Source organism: Pseudophryne corroboree, chromosome 3, assembly GCF_028390025.1.
Source record: "Pseudophryne corroboree isolate aPseCor3 chromosome 3, aPseCor3.hap2, whole genome shotgun sequence".
Classification (NCBI taxonomy): domain Eukaryota; kingdom Metazoa; phylum Chordata; class Amphibia; order Anura; family Myobatrachidae; genus Pseudophryne; species Pseudophryne corroboree.
The window spans coordinates 469665270-469687190 of NC_086446.1; the positions used below are offsets into that span (position 1 = coordinate 469665270).

The following is a 21921-nucleotide window of genomic DNA, read 5'->3' on the forward strand; positions in this document are numbered from 1 at the left end:
GGAGCGCTCGGGTTAACCGAGCAAGGCGGGAGGATCCGAGTCTGCTCGGAACCGTGTAAAAAAAGGTGAAGTTCGGGGGATTTCGGATTCCGACGAACCGAACCCGCTCATCACTAATATGAACCTTTATCGCTGATTACGTCCAAGCTGATAGATCAGCACTTCTTAAATTTGATGGTGTTTTGGAGTTGGCGAAGCTTTCTATTGTTGATTAATGCTTTATTGCACTAGAAGGCACTGTTTTCCTATATATATATATATATATACAAATGCCATACGAATCGTCACTCAGCCTTCTCCAATAAGATGCCCGGGTGCCCTCCTAGGACCCTTCATGGAGCCAGCAATACTTTCACAGCAATGGGTGGCACTCACAGGACTGATACAAACGGTAAGTAGAAAGGAGACACGGGGACTTGTCCTTAGATCTATGTTTCGGTTATATTAGTGGATGGGCATCTTCACACTGGGTTATACAACAAAAGCACTGACAGAAACAACATGTTACACTATGCCAGCCAACACCCCATTACCACTAAGAAGGGGTTACCTTATTCTCAGTTCCTGAGAGTCAATCAGATTTCCAATCATCTTGAGGAAACTGAGAAACAAATTGACATCATGATAGAACAGTTCATACTGAGAGGGTACAGGTATGACGAGTTGGTCCAGGCTAAGAATAAAGTAATGAAGACACCTAGGGCCAATACTTTGGTTACTAAACCACCTGGCAGCAAGAGAAAGGAGGGTGTGGTCCCCTTCGTACAAATATTTCATTTTTCTAGCATGCAGATTGCTAAACAGGTGAAAACTTTATGGCCAATTGTGACCTCTGATGCTGATTTTTCTAGTTTTCAAAATACTTCCCTGATGCCCAGCTTTGCGAGGGATCGCAATTTAAAAGACTGGCTGGTAAAAAATGATATCTCTGCCTTTAAAGAACCTGAGCCGACTAATTTTCTTTCAAAAAAGCCCGGCTGCTATAGGTGAACTGGGTGTACTACATGAACATTTATGGAGGTGGGAAATTCTTTCCCGCACCCACATTCAGGGGAAAGGATAGCGATCAGACAAATTTTGACATGTTCCAGCACCTTTGTAGTGTATGTTATTTGCTGTCCTTGTGGTCTTCTCTATGTAGGGAAGACCACAAGACAGTTTAAGGACAGAATTGCTCTCCACAGATCTGCAATTAGGCAAACTTTGGAGGGCAGTGGGATACATAGTCAACCTGTCGCATGCCATTTCAAGGCATTTAATCATGGGCTGAGCATATATAACCAAAAAGTAGATCTAAGGACAAGTCTCCTTGTCTCCTTTCTACTCACCATTTGTATCAGTCCTGTGAGTGCCGCCCATTGCTGTGAAAGTATATATATATATATATATATATATATATATATATATATATACATATACATATGTGTGTTTCAAACAGTACTCAGTCCTTGTGCAAATAATCCTTAGGATCTCAGCGTTTTTCCAAACCGCACACTCGTAAATGATTAAAAGTATACAATCTTTACTTGAAACATAAGCTCATGTACATTTAGGTTTATAATTGTCAGCATGAATGACACACTCACTTAGCCAATCTACAGCGATGTTGCAGCTTGCTTCCAGGTCAGCTCTGATCCCGGCAGGTGACATCACAACGTCGGCGTCCTGGATGTTGCAAGCTGCAACATCGCTGTAGAACGGCTAAGTGAGTGTGTCATTCATGCTGATAGTCATTCAGTGCGCTCTCCGTTTATCCTTATATACAGATTATATATATATATATATATATATATATATATAAAAATATATATATATATATATATATATATATACACTACAAATACCTTTGGTACAAAGATATCTATTGGGGCTAATACAATAACATTTGCCTAATGCATGCAATATTAAAGCAAAAAAAAAAATCACAAAAGCAATTGTTTATCACAAGCCAGCTCTATTGATACATTTGCCTAAAAAAAAATCTAAATTCAGAGACGCGATAATAGGCATTAAAGTCATGATATCTACAGGTCGATTTGGTAAAAAATTATACATCCTGCTCAGAAGCTGACTGGTCGCTTTGAGCAACTACTCAACTTCATCTCTCTCCAATGATTGGTAAATTCTGCTCAAGGGATTTTATTTGTTGCCTTTCCTGTAACTGCGGGGACTGGGGATCCTTTGCTTTTTCCTTGAATATATCAGTGACTGCTAATCCTCCTAGTCTCATCTAAATTAGTTTTGAGTTCTATTTTTGCCACTAAGGGTTCGATTGAATTCAGCATAAATTGAATAGCGCCGTAAAGGAGCTCCCAGAGCTATTCAATTCAGTGCAATGTTATGCCCGACTAGAGGATTTCTTCTCGCACCCCTACTGGGATGCGAACAGAAATCCAACAAAACTACTGGTGCAATGCTGTTTTCTGCCTTTAGCAGGGCGAAAACAGCATCCCGCTAGGCAGTTATGTTGGAGAATTCCGGTTCCCGTGACTAAACACCATGCCTATGGCATGAGAACCGGCATTCTCTGACATAATGCGATGAATTGAATAGCTCCAGGACCTCCGTCCCAGGCTGCTGAATACATCAGTCTAAGCCTTCCTCACATGGTGCAAGCTTCTGTATATTATTATCCTAATTATAGCATGTCCACTACACATGATTATAATGCTATTTTCTTCTTTGTAAAACTCATCTTTAAGATTGTCAATCAACTTCAAGAAAATCTGAATAGATGGACAGAATAGAAGAACTGAATAGATGGACAGACAAAAAAAAAAAAAACTCAGGAGGAGAAGGCATGTAAGAGAAGGGAAATGGGAAGTGAGATTGCAACTGGATAGAGAAAGGAATGGAATGGAAACAGTGTTGCTAATAACATCTTGGGAGGGGGACAGAGAGAGAACACTCGCACATATTGGCAATAGTGCTCTTGTGCTTTATTAAATCCAAATGATTTGTATCGAATTACTGCTGAAGCTTAACTATTGATTTAATAGGTTGCTCTAATAGTGCTATCAACTAAGTGCTATCTGAACATACCAAATGACGCACATAAGGGTTAGTCGTGTGTAATTCACAAAGACATTCATACAAGACTAATAGGATATATAGTAGTTTATTGCCATACAAATGACAGGCGAAGATGATAGTTGCACGTGTTACACTAAGAATATAATGATATCTACGCTGAAGTTACAGTTATATAATAATAATGATTATACAGTGGCGTTAAAAAGTTTTTGCCGATTCCTGATTTTTCTTTTCTTTTTTGAAAATTCATCACACTTAATTGTTTCAGATCTTACAACTTAATTGAATATAAGGCAAAAAAAAACCTGAGTAAACACAACATACAGTTTGTAAATGATTATTTCATTTATTGAAGGAAAAACATTATCCAACACCAACTGTCCCTGTGTGAAATAGTAAATGCCCCCATAGGGGTCTATTTGCTAAGCCATGTATGTGGATACAGTGGACAGAGATAAAGTACCAGCCAATCAGCTCCTAACTGTAATTTTTCAAATCTAGTCTGTGACATGGCAGTTAGGAGCTGATTTGCTGGTACTTTATCTCCATCCAAGGCTTAGTAAATAAACCACTCTGTTACTTATTCAACCAATGAACCAATTTAAATTGATATTTGGGTTCATTTAGACTAGACAAAATCAGACTTGATCACTGACAGCACTACTGAATCTAAACATCACTTAAATAAAACCTTTCCAGCAATGTGAAGTCGACCAAAAGTTCTCAACAAGCAGCACAGTAAGCAGCAATCAAAAGATATTCCAGAAGAGATGAGAAAGAACATTAGTAAAATATATCATTCTGGAAAGGGTTACAGAGCTATTTCTAAAGTTCTGGGACAACCAGCGAACCACAGTGAGAGCTATTATCTCCAAATGGAGAGCATTTAAGCAGTGGTTATTCTTCCCAGGAGTGGCTGGCCTACCAAACTTCCTCCAAGAGCAATTGACAACTCATCTAGGAAGTCACAACAAAACCCAGATGAACATCTATGGAACTGCAGGCCTTGCTCAGCTTATTTAATGTCAGCATTGACATTCTGTCTGAGACAGCGTAGACTTACTCAAAATTTCAATCGTCGACCTTATGTGAAATGCCGGCAGTAGGTGTCTATGCACTAATGAGTCCTTAGCAAAATCGCATCTGTTAATGCATTTGTGTACTGTACATTTCTGAATTAGACCAACAATTGGGAGATGCATCAAGAGAAGGATGTGATGCACAAGAGCAAGTCCACTTCTGAAAGACTCAAAAGAAACAAAATTAAGATTTTGGAGTGACCTAGTCAAAGTCTTGACTTGAATCCAATTGAGTTTCTGTGGTAGGACTTTAAAGGGGCAGCTCATACTCGAATATAGACAAAATGACATAGCGCTGATCAATTTTTTTCTATATACATATCCCTATGCTCCCAGCAGCCGTTTTCTAGTGCATACTCGAAAACCCTCCAGTGTGGCTGAATTAAAGAAAATATGCAAAGAAGAGTAGGACTAAATACCTCCACAGCGATGTGAAAGACTTATTTCCAGTTATCAGAAGCTTTTGGCCGCAGTTGTTGCTGCTAAAGGTCGCACAAGCAGTTATTAAGGTTAGTGGGCAATTTTTACATGGGTGATCTAAGCTTTGGATAACTTTTTCCTTCAATAAATGAAATCATCATTTAAAAACCTATATTTTGTATTTACTCAAGTTGTCTTTGTCTTGTACTCAGCTTTGTTTGAAGACCTGAAACAATTAACTGTGACAAATATGCAAAAATAAAAGAAATCAGGAAGGGGACAAAAACTTTTTTGTGCAACTGTACTACATTTCCAAAACTTTTTAAGCAAAGTAGATAGTAAAAAATAATCATGCCCCATCCAACTTCATTGGTGAGCTCTCTAATGATTATAGTGCATGGCCCAACGTTTGTAAAAAGGATAATTCTGTCCAAACATCAATGTATGAAAAGTACAAAAAATATGAGTGTTATTTTTATGCATGTTGTAGTTGGTGGAGCTGTTGTTATTGATATCTGTGAGGGAGTAGCATCGCTGCAGCCCCCAGAGACAATGGAATCACCCTTTCAGACTCTTTTGTAGTTTGATGATCAGAACCTTAAAGGAACACTGTGGTGCACAGTTATTGTAATATATTACATTTCTTATCCGGGACACCGATATGTGTATAAATGACCCCAGATACAGGCCTGCCTTGGGGCCTCTAGTGACAGCTTACAGTGGTAGAGGAAAAGGCAGCAAACCATGGGTTCAGACCCATCCCCGTACCAACAGCCTTATCTTATCTGACAAAGATTATTATTGTGTTAAAAAAGGGAGACAGCCAGGAGCCTGCTCAGACCAATAGTCTTGCATTGCTCCATCCAGTCACATCACATGCTTTTACTGGGGATACATGTAAAGCATCAGGGGACACAAAGCAAGCAGCTGCTTCTTAGACTGCTGAGCAGAGCTTTCTGGTGCTTCTACTGTAACAGATAGGGAAGGAAAAAAATACCACGAGTCATTGCAGCAGGTAGATGATCATGCAGGCAACCACTGGAGACTGAAGTCCTTTAAAACAAATAGGCTTTTACTCCAGAAGAAAGGTACAGCCAGATCAATAACTTCTATTACAGGACTAGAAACTGCAAAGTCAGGGACATACTGCAGCAACGTAGCTTCATAAGAACACAGCAATATGGGCAGTCTGGATATGCAGAGCCGTAACTAGACATGTAGGTGCCCTGTGCATGAATGAGCAACAGCCCCCTCCACCACCACCACCCAGTTTCCTAAATAGGGGCAATAGGTGTGTGCTGAAGGTTCATGATGTTGTAAATGTGACCTTGTGCCACCGCAAGTAGGCGTAGTGCATTATAAATTATTATAAGGAGTTGTTGGCCTGTAAAAGAAATACATTGCATCTCCAATCTCAGAGGTGCTCACGGACTAGAGTTACTCTGCAACCTGCACACTGCAACCTGTGAAAATTGGGTGTGTGGTCTATTTGGCGCTCAATTTGACAGTGGACTACTGTCTCTGGGTTCACAAGGGACTCATCCCTAAATGAGTTCCAAAGTAATATTAGAAAGAAAAGAAATGGATATGGAGTGAACCTGGAGGTGCTGTCGTGGTCCTAGATAAATAAAGATGGTAAATACTTATCTCTGGCTGTTTCTTCTGTTGTGTCTCAATTGTAGTGTATATTCTTTGAGATGTATAGAAGACTCAGCTCGATGGATTTCTTGATGTTTCTTCTGTCGTGTTTCAATATAATATATGATCCTTGAGATGGATGAGAAACTCGACTGTCTTGGGTCAACTACTCCTATGGTTCTATCTTCAGAGTATGCTTTGTAGTAAAGATGACCTCGCAGTAGCCCAGAAGGTTGGAGGTTTATGACCTCACAATTCAGTCATGGAGATGGTTCACCTTGGTGGGAGATGTCGGGATGTCATCACTGTGGCGGGAGCCGGAGACGCCGATGTTTCTAATTCAGCCATTGAAATTCGAAAACCATTGGAAAGATCCGGCTCGCATCTCAGAGAAAGGCTCGGAGAAAGGAGTAGTTGACACAAGACAGTCGAGTTTCTCATCCATCTCAAGGATCATATATTATATTGAAACACGACAGAAGAAACATCAAGAAATCCATCGAGTCTTCTATCCATCTCAAAGAATATACACTACAATTGAGACACAACAGAAGAAACATCCAGAGATAAGTATTTAGCATCTTTATCTAGGACCACGACATGGATACTGCAACCTGTTTATATTTTTTTTTAAATTCGTACTGTATTTTTGCCTACATACCATAGAGTTCTCAGGGAATTTACTGTATTCAATATTATACAGTTTACTCAAAAAAGTAAACTTACAGCAAAGTTTACTGTGAAATAGAGCAATCTCTGCTGCTGGCCCTGCTCTTCAGGAAACTGCACTCACATCATGGAGTATCTGTGTGTTTTCCAGTCTGCTAAAAGCTCCGATGATGTCAAGTGTGTGTGTGTGTGTTGAGGGGGAGGGGGGGGGGACTCCCAGCTTAAGCACCCACCTCTTTTATGTGCATCACTACAGTGCAATAGCGGTGGGTGGCATTGCGTGCAGGCAAATTCATCCAGGGGTCCACTCAATCTGTGTCTGCCTATGGCTATGTGTTTGTGCAGGCCCTGCATTCAGCTGATTGCACAGTACTACATTAGGAGCAGGTGGGGGCAGGAGCAGGGGAAGAGTCTAGCTGATTTGCAAATTTAGATACCAGGGTACTGCCCTTCCAAAGTCATCCTGATGTGGGGTGGTTATTAACATCAAAGTACAGAAAACCATACCCTTGTACCACGACAGCCCCACCCCTGAAACTCAGATAGCCCTACCTCTGAAACCACCTGTCTAAGGTTCCCTGTGGCATCAACCCAGCAACATTGCCACCATCCCACCTGGCCCAGCTGTCTGTCTGTCCCTCTTCACACCTCTCAAGCTGCTCCCTGGTAACAGTGAGATGGTTACCTGTGCTATTGAGGGCCACCAGTGTCTTCCTCCTCCATACACCATGCCTCTGCCATCTATCAGCTGCTACCATGCCCACCCACACACCAGAGTCTGTTAGTGTTGACGCCGAGCTGCACGCATGCCCTTGTGACAACCCAAAACAAAACAAGCTGGGACTGAGATGGAGCTCTGGACTGCACAGAAGTAGGGGTCTATTCATGAGTAGTGATAAGAGTGGAGAAGTGAGCCTGTGGAAAAGTTGCCAATGGCAACCAATCAGCTGTTTCGTACAATTGTATAGTGTGCAAATTATAAATGTTACTTCAATGCTGATTGGTTGTCATGGGCACTTTCTCCAATGCCTCATTTCTCCACACTTTTCACTGCTTCATAAATAGACCCTGTAGTCCAGGGCACTGCTAGTGAAAAATATCACACCAGGCACCTGGCAAAGAAGAGATTGCGGCAGCAGCCATTTTCTCCCCAGGGCCCTTGTGCACTGTGCTAAAAGTGCACACCCTCTTATCACTCCCCTAACTGACCCACACAAACAGGTTTATATATGTGAACTGATCTTCATTGAAGAAAGGGTGTGGTTCTTTCCTGAGCCACACAAGGATAATCCTTTCTTCAAATGTGAGAGAGTTACACCCTGGCACAGTCAGAATAGAAATTTGGAGTTGCAATTGAGTTCCCAGACACCATATAATACACTTATTAAAGCAGTAGTAACAATACTGCTATGAGACATTTGCTCTATTCTATTAACTATGCTTCATGAACCAGCCAAAGACCGATTAATGTAACAATTTTATATGATGTACAAACCTGAACATGAGAAGGATACAAAGGGCCAGTATGAGAGTTCCAAGTGAGATTGAGTACCCAACAGTGTAGCATATTTTTAGCAGTGACAGCACTGCATGTTCCTCGTCCTGTAACAAGATAAACAGATAATGTATACTCAGAATACATGCTCCTTATATATTGTCTAGTGATTATTTCATCTTATCTATTTATATGTACATTTTGTCTATTGCCATTACATTCTACCATGTATATAAAGGGAATTCCTACTGTTTGAGACATAATTCAGCAGTGCCAGACACTAAAGCAGATGGGTACTGTGTCCTACAAAACTTCTGTTTGGCATGTTTGATGCAGTCAAAATGGCAGCGGTCGGAATTCTGGCGTTCAGGATACAGAAGCCAGAATCCTGACTGCCAGTATTTGACTGATGGCTGCCATATCGACACCCGCCCCTAATTCCCACTTGGTTGGTGGGACCACGCAACCAACCGAGTGGGAATAGAACCTGTTGTGACCAAAGCTTGCCACAGGGCCCAAAGTGTGGTGAGCGGACTTGCTGCCTCTCTGGCGTTATTTTGGCAGTCGGGATGCCGCTGCCAGGATACGGACAGCCGGCATCCTGTCTGTCAGTATACCATATCGGACCCAAGACGTACATAACTTTGTGTCATTGAATATTGTTCTGGGACCAGAAGGGGTATATTTACTTAAAGTCGATTTTGGTTCTATTTAAAATTGACTAGATTATAACCCACATCCCCACAAAATCGACTATAGTGTTTCTATTCCAAATAGCTTATTTACTAAAAGTTGAGTTTGAGTTCCATTTTAAAATCACTGAGTGATGTGATTTCTATTTGAAGTTCTAAATGTGCTCTATTCACCAAAAATCAACCAAAATAGACAAATTAATAATTGTCCGCATGTACTGTCACATGCACTGTACTACCACAAAAACCTTTATTCCTGGGCTAATTTGCATATCCACATTTTTTAAATCATTGCTTTGCCTTTAAATGCCATGAATAATGCAGCCAGAGTGCCCCACACGTTCTCTAATATGTTTTTTTTCCAACATATTGAGGTTTCAGGCAATTCTTCATGATTTATAATCAAATAGTTCTGTTTCTGATAGTTCTATTGTTCATGGTGATTTGTGGTCGATTTTGAGTTGATTTTCCAATCGACTATAAGTAAATATTGGTTAGGAATTGAACTCTATGTTAAAGCATTGATGGTTCTATTTAAGTGTAAAGATCTATTTCAGTCGATTTTGAGTCGATCTTGACATTAGTAAATACCTGTCACACAAAAATCGACTGAAAATCCACTGAAAACCAAAATTTACTTTTAGTAAATATACCCTAAGTGTCAGTGTGTCATTGTTCTGGGACCCTAAATATCAATGTGTCATTGTTTGGAGGCCCTACGTGTCAGGGTGCCATTTTTTTGGGAACTCCATAGGCTAAATGTAATAGGGTGCGCGTTCTGAAAAGGTGCAAGTTTAGCACTAAACTCGCACATTTTCTGAACTTTCCATACATTGATGTACTATTGTTTTGTAACCAATTATTATTCTAGAACCATAAGAACAATGTGTGCCAATGTTCTGGACCTTAAAAGTCAGTGTAAAAATGTCTTGGTATTCCAAGTATCAGTGGTTCATTGTACTTTGTCCCCAGATGTCAGTGTACCATTGTTCCAAGGCCCATGTATCAGTGCATCATTATTCACTGACCCTAAGAATTCATGTGTGATTATTATCGGACTCAAGTGTCAGTGTTCCATTGTTGTGGAACCCTACATGTTAGTGTGCCATTGTTCTGGAACCCAAGTATCAATCTGCTATTGTACTGGTACTATTAATGTCAGTTTGCCATTGTACCTGGTGCACAAGTGTCTATATGCTATTGTTCTGTGGGCACAGGTTTTAGCCTGCCAATTTTCCAGGACTTCAAGTATTGGTGTGCCTCCATTATAGGACCTGTAAGTGTTGGTTTGCCATGGTCTTTGTGCATCATGTTAGTGTACTATTGCTGTGGGACTCAAAGTGTTAAGGGGGGTATAGAAGGAGAGATCAGTGCTTAAATTTTAAGCAATCTGACTAGATTGCTTAGAACTTAAGCACGGCTCTCTCTGTGTGTACCCCTTACAGCGATGCGCTACATTGTCTTGCATGCAGGCAGGCACAATCTAGCAGTTCGCTCATTTCACCACTGGGTGAAATGAGCGGTCCCCCCATCCGCCCCCTCGCTCAGCACACATCGTGCTGTGCTGAGCGGGGGGGAGAGATGTGTGCTGAGCGGTCACTGATAGATCGCTCAGCACACATCTCTCCCCGTGTGTACAGGCTTTAGTGTGGCTTTGTTCTGAGACCACATGTTATTATGTGATTGACTTGTGCTCTTGATGTCATTGTGCCCGTTTTCTGGGACCCCATGCATTTGTGTTCTATGGTTTTGGGACCCCTAGTGTCAGTGTTCCATTGTTTTGAGAAATCAGGTGTCAATCAGTTTGGCATTCTTCTGGCAACCCAAAAGAGGTCGTTCTGAATATATCATATACAGTAGTGTAACGGACAATCAGGGACAATGAAAATATTTTACTCATGTTGCAGAGAACCTATTATGTTTCTGTACAACAAGATCTCTCTATTTATTATATATTCAGAAACACATGATAGAACTGTTCAAATCCTGAAATTCATAATTGAGTTTCCATAACTGTGTTATTATGGAACATTCCATAGCTAGAATTTATCTGTTTTAATGTAAACAGCAGGAAATATGTATGACAGATGTATAGTTAAGAAGTTTAAAATCAATATAAAGGTGTGGAATAAACACATCAGGTGCCGTATTTTTCCTCAATGCAGTCTTTATGGAATCTAGAACAGAGTTTATTTGCCATTTTTCTCTGAATTGGCATGTCAGGTGCAAAAATAAATATCGAAAAACATAAAGGGCCAGTTACACACAGCAAACTATGCAAGCGCCAAGTTTATTTATTCATAAAAATACCTAATAACCTTACAATCTACTATGGTTTTATTCTAAACTGCCTCCATAAAAAATGTGCTGGTTTCTGGGTTCATCTGAAATAAATCAGTTCCAACCTGTGCATGACCCTTCATGGATCACCCCTGCTCCCACTGGTGAGGCAGAGCTATTGACATCAGGGACATTGCACTTAACTGAGCTGCTCCTTCCACTTTTGGGATTGCACACTGAAGTTGTTTTGCCAGAGCCCTTCTGGGGGTTCTGGATTATTCAGTTTACAAGTGGTAACCAGCCACCTATGCCTGCCTAACTTGGATGGAATGCCATGTACCAATAGCAAGCTTAAAATCTCTCCACTTGCTTTCTGACAGCCTGTCTACCTGTGGCTAGTGTCCCATAGTGGCAAGCATGTGGTGAATCGTATCCACCCTTCAAAAGCTAGCCCTTATGTTACTTCAGTGTTCGACATTCTACAACTTTGGGACCACCTAGTTTTCACTAATATAATGGACAAGTCTAATGACTTAGATAAATCATAAGCATGAGGAGCCATTAGGACAGTTATTTATTGTGCAAGTCATAATGGTCCCTGGAATGTTTTGATCACATTACTAGGAATGCTCCCACATGGAACACATGAATCCTGACAGCTCTTCTCATCAGAAGATTATCACATTACTAGGAATGCTCCCACACGGAACACATGAATCCTGACAGCTCTTCTCATCAGAAGATGCATATTTTCTCACCCCTTTATAAATGACCTTTGTTGTTCTACCTCAGTATGTCAATATGTCTCCCTTTTGGAAAGCAAACAACACAATGCCCATGCTCTTGTGTGCAGTCCCAAATTTTTAATGTGTTGTATGTTTATTTTCTAACTAAGCACCAGTTTTACCCCATCAGTCACTCTTCAATAACGTTTTATCAAAGCTCCTCTCTTCTACTAAATGAACAACTCAGGGTATTGTTCCCATTACTCTTGCTGTTTCAGCACCTTTCCCGCTTAATAAATAGCGTCACTGTGTATGATACTTCAGTTATTTGTACAATAATGGTTCAGATGAGATCCAGCATATAATGGGCCCGATTTAGAGTCACATGCTATGCCGATATTAACGCAACGGCCCATGTTATTACTTCTGCGTCTGAGTTGCACCACACATTCTTCACAATTTTATTTGTACAGCGTCTCAGATCAAATTTAGGAGCATGGTATCAGAAATGTAAGGGCTGTCCCTGGATGGTGTCTGGGAGGTGACACGGGGTGGCTAAAAAGACGCATAGGCATGTTGTGTCTTATGGGCGTGTTGCCAAAATCGGTGGCATCCAAAGTTACTTAGCCACCCACATAGGCTACTACACTTATGACAGAGAAGCTGTACCCTCCATATCGCTTGTGCAAATCTTCATGGTGTGCGGATGGCGGGTCTAAAGACGCACCAAGTTCTATTTCAGCATCTGTGGAAGCTAACAGTGGGCGTCTCAGTCCTTGCACATTGGGACGCACGGACGTAAACCAGGGAAGAGCATTGTAGGGGCAGTAACATAAAAACACAGATCCAACTGTGGCAAAAGACTCAGCCATAGCTGCATCTGCATCAGCACCAAAGGGTCCCTTCCTGCTCATCTAGAATATTCCATAGGCTCATAGTACAGGACTCCATGATGCGATTTGAGCCCCCATGGGTAAACTATTTGAGGGGAGAGGGCTTTAAATAAGGTAGCGCTGTAATGTTTTTCAGAATGAATTGTGTCAATGATGATCTCATATTACACATTCCAAATATTTTCTAAAACTTTACAGGCCATCATTACTTCGTCGTATAATTTTTTTCAATGATGTCATCAGGAAATTCCTGAGGTTAGAGATACCAAAGTTTACACCAGATCTAGATGGCAATATTTCTGTGTGTTTTTCTTTTCTTTTAGATATTTGATGTGAGCACCTAAATCTTCCTACAGCAGAACAACAAAACCACCATCACTCTGTCATCTACTGTACTATTATAAAAAGGAACTACAGTATTTCAGGAAAAAAATTGTTTGGGTGGCAGATTTTTAAAATTAAGTCTCATGCTCAGGAAAATAATATGTGATCCCATATACTCATATACTGAAATGTGTTCATATAAACAAGATGATAAAAGGCAAATACTGTAGGTTAAATAAAAAATCAAGAAACTCTATGGACACAGTACAGTCATACAGTATGTGTGTCTTTTGATTCATTTTATATTTATAATCTCACTGCTGTCACTGCAGTGAGAATGTGCTGTGCTCCCAGCCATTATATGGTTATAAATGTGCCTTCCTGTCCCTGCAGATATATAATTTGTATACTGAAAGGTTAGGAGCCCGCTAACAATTATCTCACCTCAACTTTGTTTATTGCAGGAGTTTGCACTGTACTTTGTTGAAATCTGGAACTACAGTACATCTACAAATTCAAGTAATCCCGGGGGATTAAGAGTAAAGAGTGAAAGAAATAAATCAGACTCACATTTTGTTTGAAGTGATTATTCACAGTACATTCCGTGCTATCCCGCCAAATATCTGTTGAGTTCTCTTTCGTCTGCCAAATACCCTTGTCAGTGCAGTATCTGTAGGTGTACCCAGTGCTTCCTAAAATTAAACAGACAGTCTCAAAATGCATATTACAATTAAAATTGATGAGTTGCTTGTAACTTCCAACCATGACTTTTATATTTGTAATAAAATGCAAGCAGTGCTAGGTCAGAAAGTTAATATCTGTGTGAATAGAACAGAAGAAAAGTGAATACATATATGAGAGCTGTTCCCAAACTGTGAGGTCTATTTACTAAGCCTTGGATGGAGATAAAGTGGATGGAGGTAAAGTACCAGCCATTCAGCTCCTAACTGCCATGTTACAGGCTGTTTGAAAAATGACAGTTAGGAGCCGATTGGCTGGTACTTTATCTCCATCCAAGGCTTAGTAAATAGACCCCTGTGTGCCTAAGACCTGTTTCTGGCTGGTGAGTTTGACAGAAACATGCAGAGATCAACGAGATTAATGCAGGCTTCAGTGTGTATGAGTTAAAAATCACAACGTGGGGGGATTTTTTTTTCTGATTTGTAACTATACTTTTTATAATGAAGCATGCATGGACCTTGCTGATCTGTGCATGCTTCTGTCACACTCGCACCTTGTAATGAAACTCACATTACTGGTGCGAATTGACCTGCAAATAAATCCGCATGGACTCGCTTTTTTAATAGCCTCGAGCTCTCCAACTCGCAGGCTATTACATAATGCCAGTTACTGAGCAAACTTACATCATACTCGCAGCGAGATGATGTGAGTTTGTTCTCGCAACTTAACTCGCACCCTAGTACATTTGGTTACATGTCTGTGTGTGTGATATTTCTATCATTCCCATTGATAGCAGCGCTCTTTGGAGTGTAGGAGGCTCTCGGTGATCATGTCCGAGTATGTAACTCTTTTATAGTAGAAGCAATAATTATTTATTGTACGTATTTCTGTTTTTTGGAGAGTTTGGAATTATATACATTAGTACCAGTTGAAAATTAATTCAAATCCACGGAAAGGCCGATATCCTAAAGATTTCTTTCGCCCAAATAATTGACCTTCACAACATATCGTGTTTCAATTAAAAGCATAATTTTTCTAATTCTGAGTACTATGTATTTCTCAGACTCTGAGCTTTCTAAATAGAATTATTATTATTATTATTATTATTATTATTATAATAATTATTATTATTATAATAATAATAATAATTATTATTGTTATTTTTACACCACCTTCTGTAGGGTTTGTCACCACAGAACTGTATCACTATATGACAATATGAAATTGATAACTTTTATACTTTTATAAAAGTCTGAGGCAACCTATATTATCCTGGTATCAATATATTTCAAAGTATAATGGACTAATAAGGGATCTATTTACTAAGCCATGGGTGGAGATAAAGTCGCTGGAGATAAAGTACCAGCCAATCGGCTCCTTGCTGTAATTTTTCAAACCCAGCCTGTGACATGGCCGTTAGGAGCCGATTGGCTGGTACTTTATCTCCAGCGACTTTATTACTTATTTGATTACTCCAGCAGCATGCCCACTCCGTGCCTGAATCACATCACTATTCTTTTGTATGGTGAGTGCGATTCATGAAGGAACAGAAAGCTCAGGTTTTTGCTTCTCCATGGAGTTTAGGTTTACCATCTGAGGATGGTGCAACCTGAACTATGGTGCGGATATGGCAGGGAAGCTCAGTGCTTCCGTGCTCTCTGTCTGGCACCTGAGCTGGCTCCTCCCCCTGACCTCCCGGCAGGCTGCAGAGACAGGGCCCGGCGCATGCACAGACGGAGAGGGGAGTATACATTAATTGCTACTTATCTAAGTTATATATTGAATCGAACCGACGCAATGTATACTGATAAGTAACAATTCAGTTTACACTTTGTACATGAATAAACCCCATAATCCTTGTGATACAGTACATCAGTGTACTACCTTGTGTAATGAAATAAAGGGAAAGCAAGCTGTGTCAGTTTGTCACCTAAGGGTTGGTGCCTTCCACTGTTGACTGCACATATTAGGCTGACCTCTGTTGTGGCAGGCTCCAATCACAGCATGTTCAGGGTGTGTGAATACCCTGCACACCCCGTTCACACTCCAGCGTTACAGTTATTGGTCTTGGTGGCAGCCGCACTGCACCCCCATCTGGCCACTCCATCTTGAAAGCTTTTGAGTCAGCCCTGTTTGCAATAGTAATACTGTTTGGAACAATCTACTAAGTGTCATTTACAATATAGATAAACCTGTTGACTTTTTAGGGAGTGGAATAATATTGCAAATAATTGTATATAAATCTTCCCACAGTTGTCTGGAAAGGCTGCATTTAAAAATATCAAACAGAACACCTGGGCCTTATTGTATATAGGGGAAGAAGGAGCTGTCAGATTCAGGGAGAAGGAGACATGGGTTAAACACCAGCCAATCAGAATAAAGCCGAGGCAGACACACTCTTTGAAAAGGTTCTGGTTCCTGTGGTTGAGGTGGTCAATACCGGATAAGCTTTCCCATCTAATAGAGAGGTGAACTATATTAGATTAGAACTAAAGATCTATAAGGGAGAATTGTTTGCTGCCCTGAGAAAATAAACTACAAGATTGTTTGACCAGAATTATGTTTTGAGCGTCAGCCTGAAGATGTCACAGTCAAATTAGAGATAAGCGGGTTCGGTTCTCTGAGAACCGAACCCCCCTGAACTTCACGTCCCGAGCCCGGATCCGAGTCTGGCTCTGTCACGCTCCAGAGCCTTACCTCTGGCGGGTGCTCCCGCGGGTTACCGTCCCGCTGGTTGGCGCGGCGGCGGCGGCAGGGAGCTGCTGGCGGCGGGTCCTCCTGGATGGATGTGCGGCTGCCAAGGGCCGGGGGTCGAGGGTCTGGAGAGCCGGGCGCTGCGGCGGGGATCGCTGCGGTAAGGTTCTCTAGTGGTGACACAGTATAGTGTGTCAGAGACAGAAGCTGGCTAAAGCTGTGTGCTAACAGCTAAGTATGTCTCCTGTGCTGGGGGCAGCCATGTTGGAGACCAGAGTATTACCAATGAAGTTCCCAATCTGTTTCCAGCCAATCCTGCATGTTCTCCCCTTACAAAAGGGGGCTGGCTCAGAGGGAGAGTGCCAGTGCTTCAAGTTACCTCCTTGCGAAAGGTTCTCCAGCTCTGTGCTCCCAGGTTACTTCTGGTTCCCTGGTCCTGGTTGCACTCATCTATCGGTTACCTATACGCTGCTGCAGTCCTGCTGTCTAAGTCCGATGCCACTCGTGGAAGTGCTCACGGGGTCCCAGGTCGTAGAGGAGCTCCAGGTGCTAACGGCGGTTCCCACAGTAGTCTTCAATTCTTCAAATTCCAAGTTCTTCAGCCTTGTCTTTCAATCACTGTGAAGACCAGGAGTATTAGAGCATAAACTCAGAGTGTACTCCAGGACTTCTGGGTCAGGTCACGCAGACAGGAGACAGATAAAGATATAACAATATATTTATTAGGGATTTACTTAGGACAAGCTCTCTAAATCAACTATAAGATAAGCACATTTGAAATTAACCCCAGAACAACAGGGCCCAATAAACACCAGTTTACCGTCAGCCTTCCCAGCACTTTCCCACATACTCTTGTCCGGATGTAGTATAATTGTGCAGGATCACAGGAGTTTGAAGCAGTGTTCATCCAGCAGAGCCAACAAGTCTGCAAATCTGGAGAAAAGTTGGTAATCCAGTAGCCACAATGCTCCCAGGCCAAATCCTCAGCACACTAGCAGGAGCTGAGACTCCAAGACTAGTAGCTTTTAGAAGCAAAACCACACACACCCTGGAGATCTCTTACATTCCCTTTTTAAAAAAGGTTCCAATTTTCCCCCACCAAAATCCCTCCTGCAAAGGGTGGTTTTTAGGGAAAAGTTCTCCCTGATTGGTTGAGATCAATAAGGGTCTGTACAAGAGATGAGTCATGCAGAGATCCCCCCTGCTGTTCTCATCCCCAGTGTCTGACTCAGTCCTAGGGGAGAACAATGGGGTCTTGATGCAATTAATAACTTGGTGATGGGGGAAAATAGCCAGTCACTCCCTGTTTTATCCTTTTATAGTCATTTGTGAACTCAGAGGGCTCCAACTGCTCCCAGCTTCCTACTATTAGTGTCTAGTGACTGGTCCAGCATAAAACATCACACCTGGCCCTGTTTAAAAGGTGATTGTTCAATTCTGTACTACAACATTGTCAGAATGGACCTTGGACAGTAGATTCTGTCACAATTACAAACCACAGTCTTCATTTCTTCAAAGTCCAAGTTCTTCAGCCTCGTCTTTTAATCATAAAACACAGTCTTCAGTTCTTTACCGGAGTTCTTCAGCTTCACTCTTCAAGTCATTTAACCATAGACTCTAATTCTTCCAGTTTCTTCTATTTCTCCAATATTCGTGTACAGCCTGATTATTCATTAAAACTACAGTTACCTTCCTACGGAGTCCTCCTTTTCTTTACGCCTCCGGCCAACGTTAACACTTAGTTTGGCTTCCACCCCATGAGGAGGAATTACATTCAGCCACCTCGTTTACTCTCCTCACAGGTAGCTGTCCCTTCAGCCAAAACTCGGTTGTCGGAACCCCAACTTACACCGAGCGTGACAGGTCGGGACTTCCCGCCAGACTCGGAAACCAGAATGAGGTAAAACATCATCATCCCGCTGTCGGATTCTCGTGGGTTTTGGATTCCATATAAGGAGCTGCACATCGCCACCATTTTCACTCCAGTCCTGGAGAGTGTAGCGAGAGGACGTGTTTCAGTGTCTGTCTGTGCGGGAAAGTGGTGTGGCGCCCTGTTCTTATGTGTTATTCTAGTGCTGTCTTGTGCTGCATCAGTCCAGTGGTGGTGTTTTGTGCTGCATCAGTCAAGTCACAGTGGTGTGCCCTGTGCTGCCATAAGTCCAGTGCTGCTGTACAAGTCCAGTGCAGTGGTGCTGTGTTGTGCTGCATCAGTCCAGTGGTGGTGTCCTGTGCTGCCATAAGTCTAGTGCTGCTGCTGTATAAATCCAGTGCAGTGGTGCTGTGTTGTGCTGCATCAGTCCAGTGGTGGTGTCCTGTGCTGCCATAAGTCCAGTGGCGGTGTTCTGTGCTGCCATAAGTCCAGTGGCAGTGTCCTATTCTGCCATAAGTCCAGTGCTGCTGCTGTATAAGTACAGTTTAGTGGTGCTGTGTTGTGCTGCATCAGTCCAGTGGTGGTGTCCTGTGCTGCCATAAATCCAGTGGTGGTGTTCTGTGCTACCATAAGTCTATTGCTGCTGCTGTATAAGTCCAGTGCAGTGGTGGTGTCCTGTTCTGCCATAAGTCCAGTGCTGCTGTCGTATAAATCCAGGGGTACTGCCGTATAAGTCCAGTCCAGTGGTACTGCCATATAAGTCAAGTCCAGGGGTACTGCCGTATAAGTCCAGTCCAGTGGTACTGCCATATAAGTTCAGGGGTACTGCCGTATAAATCCAGGGGTACTGCTGTATAAGTCCAGTGATACTGCCATATAAGTCCAGTGGTACAGGCGTATAAGTTCAGGGGTACTGCCGTATAAGTCCAGTCCAGTGGTGCAGCCATATAAGTTCAGGGGTACCGCCGTATAAGTCCAGTCCAGTGGTGCAGCCATATAAGTTCAGGGGTACTGCCGTGTAAGTCCAGTGGTGCTGTCCTGTGCTGTATATTATTTACTCCAAATAAAGGGGTTATTAATATTTAATCTAAATAATTTTTACAGGGTTTGCCCTGTGTGGTTTAGGGATATACGCTCTTCTGTGCCGCATATGGTTATATAACTCCATCCAAATAAAAGGGTTATTATTATCCAAATTATTTTTACAGGCTTTGCCATGTGTGTGTGGTTTAGGGGTACGCTCTTCTGTGCCGCATATTGTTATATAACTCCATGCAAATAAAAGGGTTATTATTATCCAAATTATTTTTACAGGCTTTGCCTTGTGTGATTTAGGGGTACGCTCTTCTGTGCCGCGTATTGTTATATAACTCCATCCAAATAAAAGGGTTATTATTATCCAAATTATTTTACAGGCTTTGCCGTGTGTGTGTGGTTTAGGGGTACACTCTCCTGTGCCACCAATATTGTGCATGTATTATATCTGGGAAAATTCCAGCATGTCCCATGTTTTGCACATAAAATTAATTTGGTGGTGCAGAACTCTTTTAGAAATGACAGGGGCATGCAGGAGATGCTGTCGGTGGCCCTAAAAATTGCGGGCCACTTTCGACATTGAGCCACTGCGCGCCGCTTCTAGATGGGCCAGGTGTTTGTGCCACACACTTGTGTCACTTAGCTTAGCCATCCAGCGACCTCGGTGCACCTCTTTTTCTTCTTTGCATCCTGTGCTGTTGGGGACTAGTTTTTTTTAAGTGCCATCCTGTCTGCCACTGCAGTGCCACTCCTAGATGGGCCAGGTGTTTGTGGCTCACACTTGTGTCGCTTAGCTTAGTCATCTAGCGACCTTGGTGCAACCTTTTGACCTAAAAACAATATTGTGAGGTGTTCAGAATAGACTGGAAATTAGTGGAAATTAATGTTATTGAGGTTACTAATACCGTAGGATTAAAATTACCCCCAAATTCTGTGATTTTAGCTGTTTTTGTGCTTTTTTCCAGAATCATCCAGATCCAAAACTGAAAGGGTGGTTTTCTCAAAACCAATCCAGATCCACAACATGAGCGAGGATCCAGATCCAAAACCAAAACACAAAACATGAAAAGTGCCCGCCACACATCTCTAGTCAAAATACAGAATTATATACACAAAACATATAAATAGTAGAGATGAGCGCCTGAAATTTTTCGGGTTTTGTGTTTTGGTTTTGGGTTCGGTTCCGCGGCCGTGTTTTGGGTTCGAACGCGTTTTGGCAAAACCTCACCGAATTATTTTTGTCGGATTCGGGTGTGTTTTGGATTCGGGTGTTTTTTTTCCAAAAACACTAAAAAACAGCTTAAATCATAGAATTTGGGGGTCATTTTGATCCCAAAGTATTATTAACCTCAAAAACCATAATTTACACTCATTTTCAGTCTATTCTGAATACCTCACACCTCACAATAATATTTTTAGTCCTAAAATTTGCACCGAGGTCGCTGTGTGAGTAAGATAAGCGACCCTAGTGGCCGACACAAACACCGGGCCCATCTAGAAGTGGCACTGCAGTGTCACGCAGGATGTCCCTTCCAAAAAACCCTCCCCAAACAGCACATGACGCAAAGAAAAAAAGAGGCGCAATGAGGTAGCTGTGTGAGTAAGATTAGCGACCCTAGTGGCCGACACAAACACCGGGCCCATCTAGGAGTGGCACTGCAGTGTCACGCAGGATGGCCCTTCCAAAAAACCCTCCCCAAACAGCACATGACGCAAAGAAAAAAAGAGGCGCAATGAGGTAGCTGACTGTGTGAGTAAGATTAGCGACCCTAGTGGCCGACACAAACACCGGGCACATCTAGGAGTGGCACTGCAGTGTCACGCAGGATGTCCCTTCCAAAAAACCCTCCCCAAACAGCACATGACGCAAAGAAAAAAAGAGGCGCAATGAGGTAGCTGTGTGAGTAAGATTAGCGACCCTAGTGGCCGACACAAACACCGGGCACATCTAGGAGTGGCACTGCAGTGTCACGCAGGATGTCCCTTCCAAAAAACCCTCCCCAAACAGCACATGACGCAAAGAAAAAAAGAGGCGCAATGAGGTAGCTGTGTGAGTAAGATTAGCGACCCTAGTGGCCGACACAAACACCGGGCCCATCTAGGAGTGGCACTGCAGTGTCACGCAGGATGTCCCTTCCAAAAAACCCTCCCCAATCAGCACATGATGCAAAGAAAAAGAAAAGAAAAAAGAGGTGCAAGATGGAATTATCCTTGGGCCCTCCCACCCACCCTTATGTTGTATAAACAAAACAGGACATGCACACTTTAACCAACCCATCATTTCAGTGACAGGGTCTGCCACACGACTGTGACTGATATGACGGGTTGGTTTGGACCCCCCCCAAAAAAGAAGCAATTAATCTCTCCTTGCACAAACTGGCTCTACAGAGGCA

General features: G+C 42.1%; 1 protein-coding gene across 1 annotated transcript in view; it reads right to left on the minus strand.

Annotated features, from left to right (window-relative positions):
• GLP2R (glucagon like peptide 2 receptor) overlaps positions 1-21921 on the minus strand; it is a 310415-nt gene that overhangs the window by 149946 nt on the left and 138548 nt on the right. The window contains exons 4-5 of the mRNA XM_063960765.1: positions 13819-13940; positions 8335-8441 (exon numbers count right to left, since the gene is read on the minus strand). Of these exons, the coding sequence (XP_063816835.1) occupies positions 8335-8441; positions 13819-13940 (229 nt within the window). The remainder of the gene's footprint in view (positions 1-8334; positions 8442-13818; positions 13941-21921) is intronic.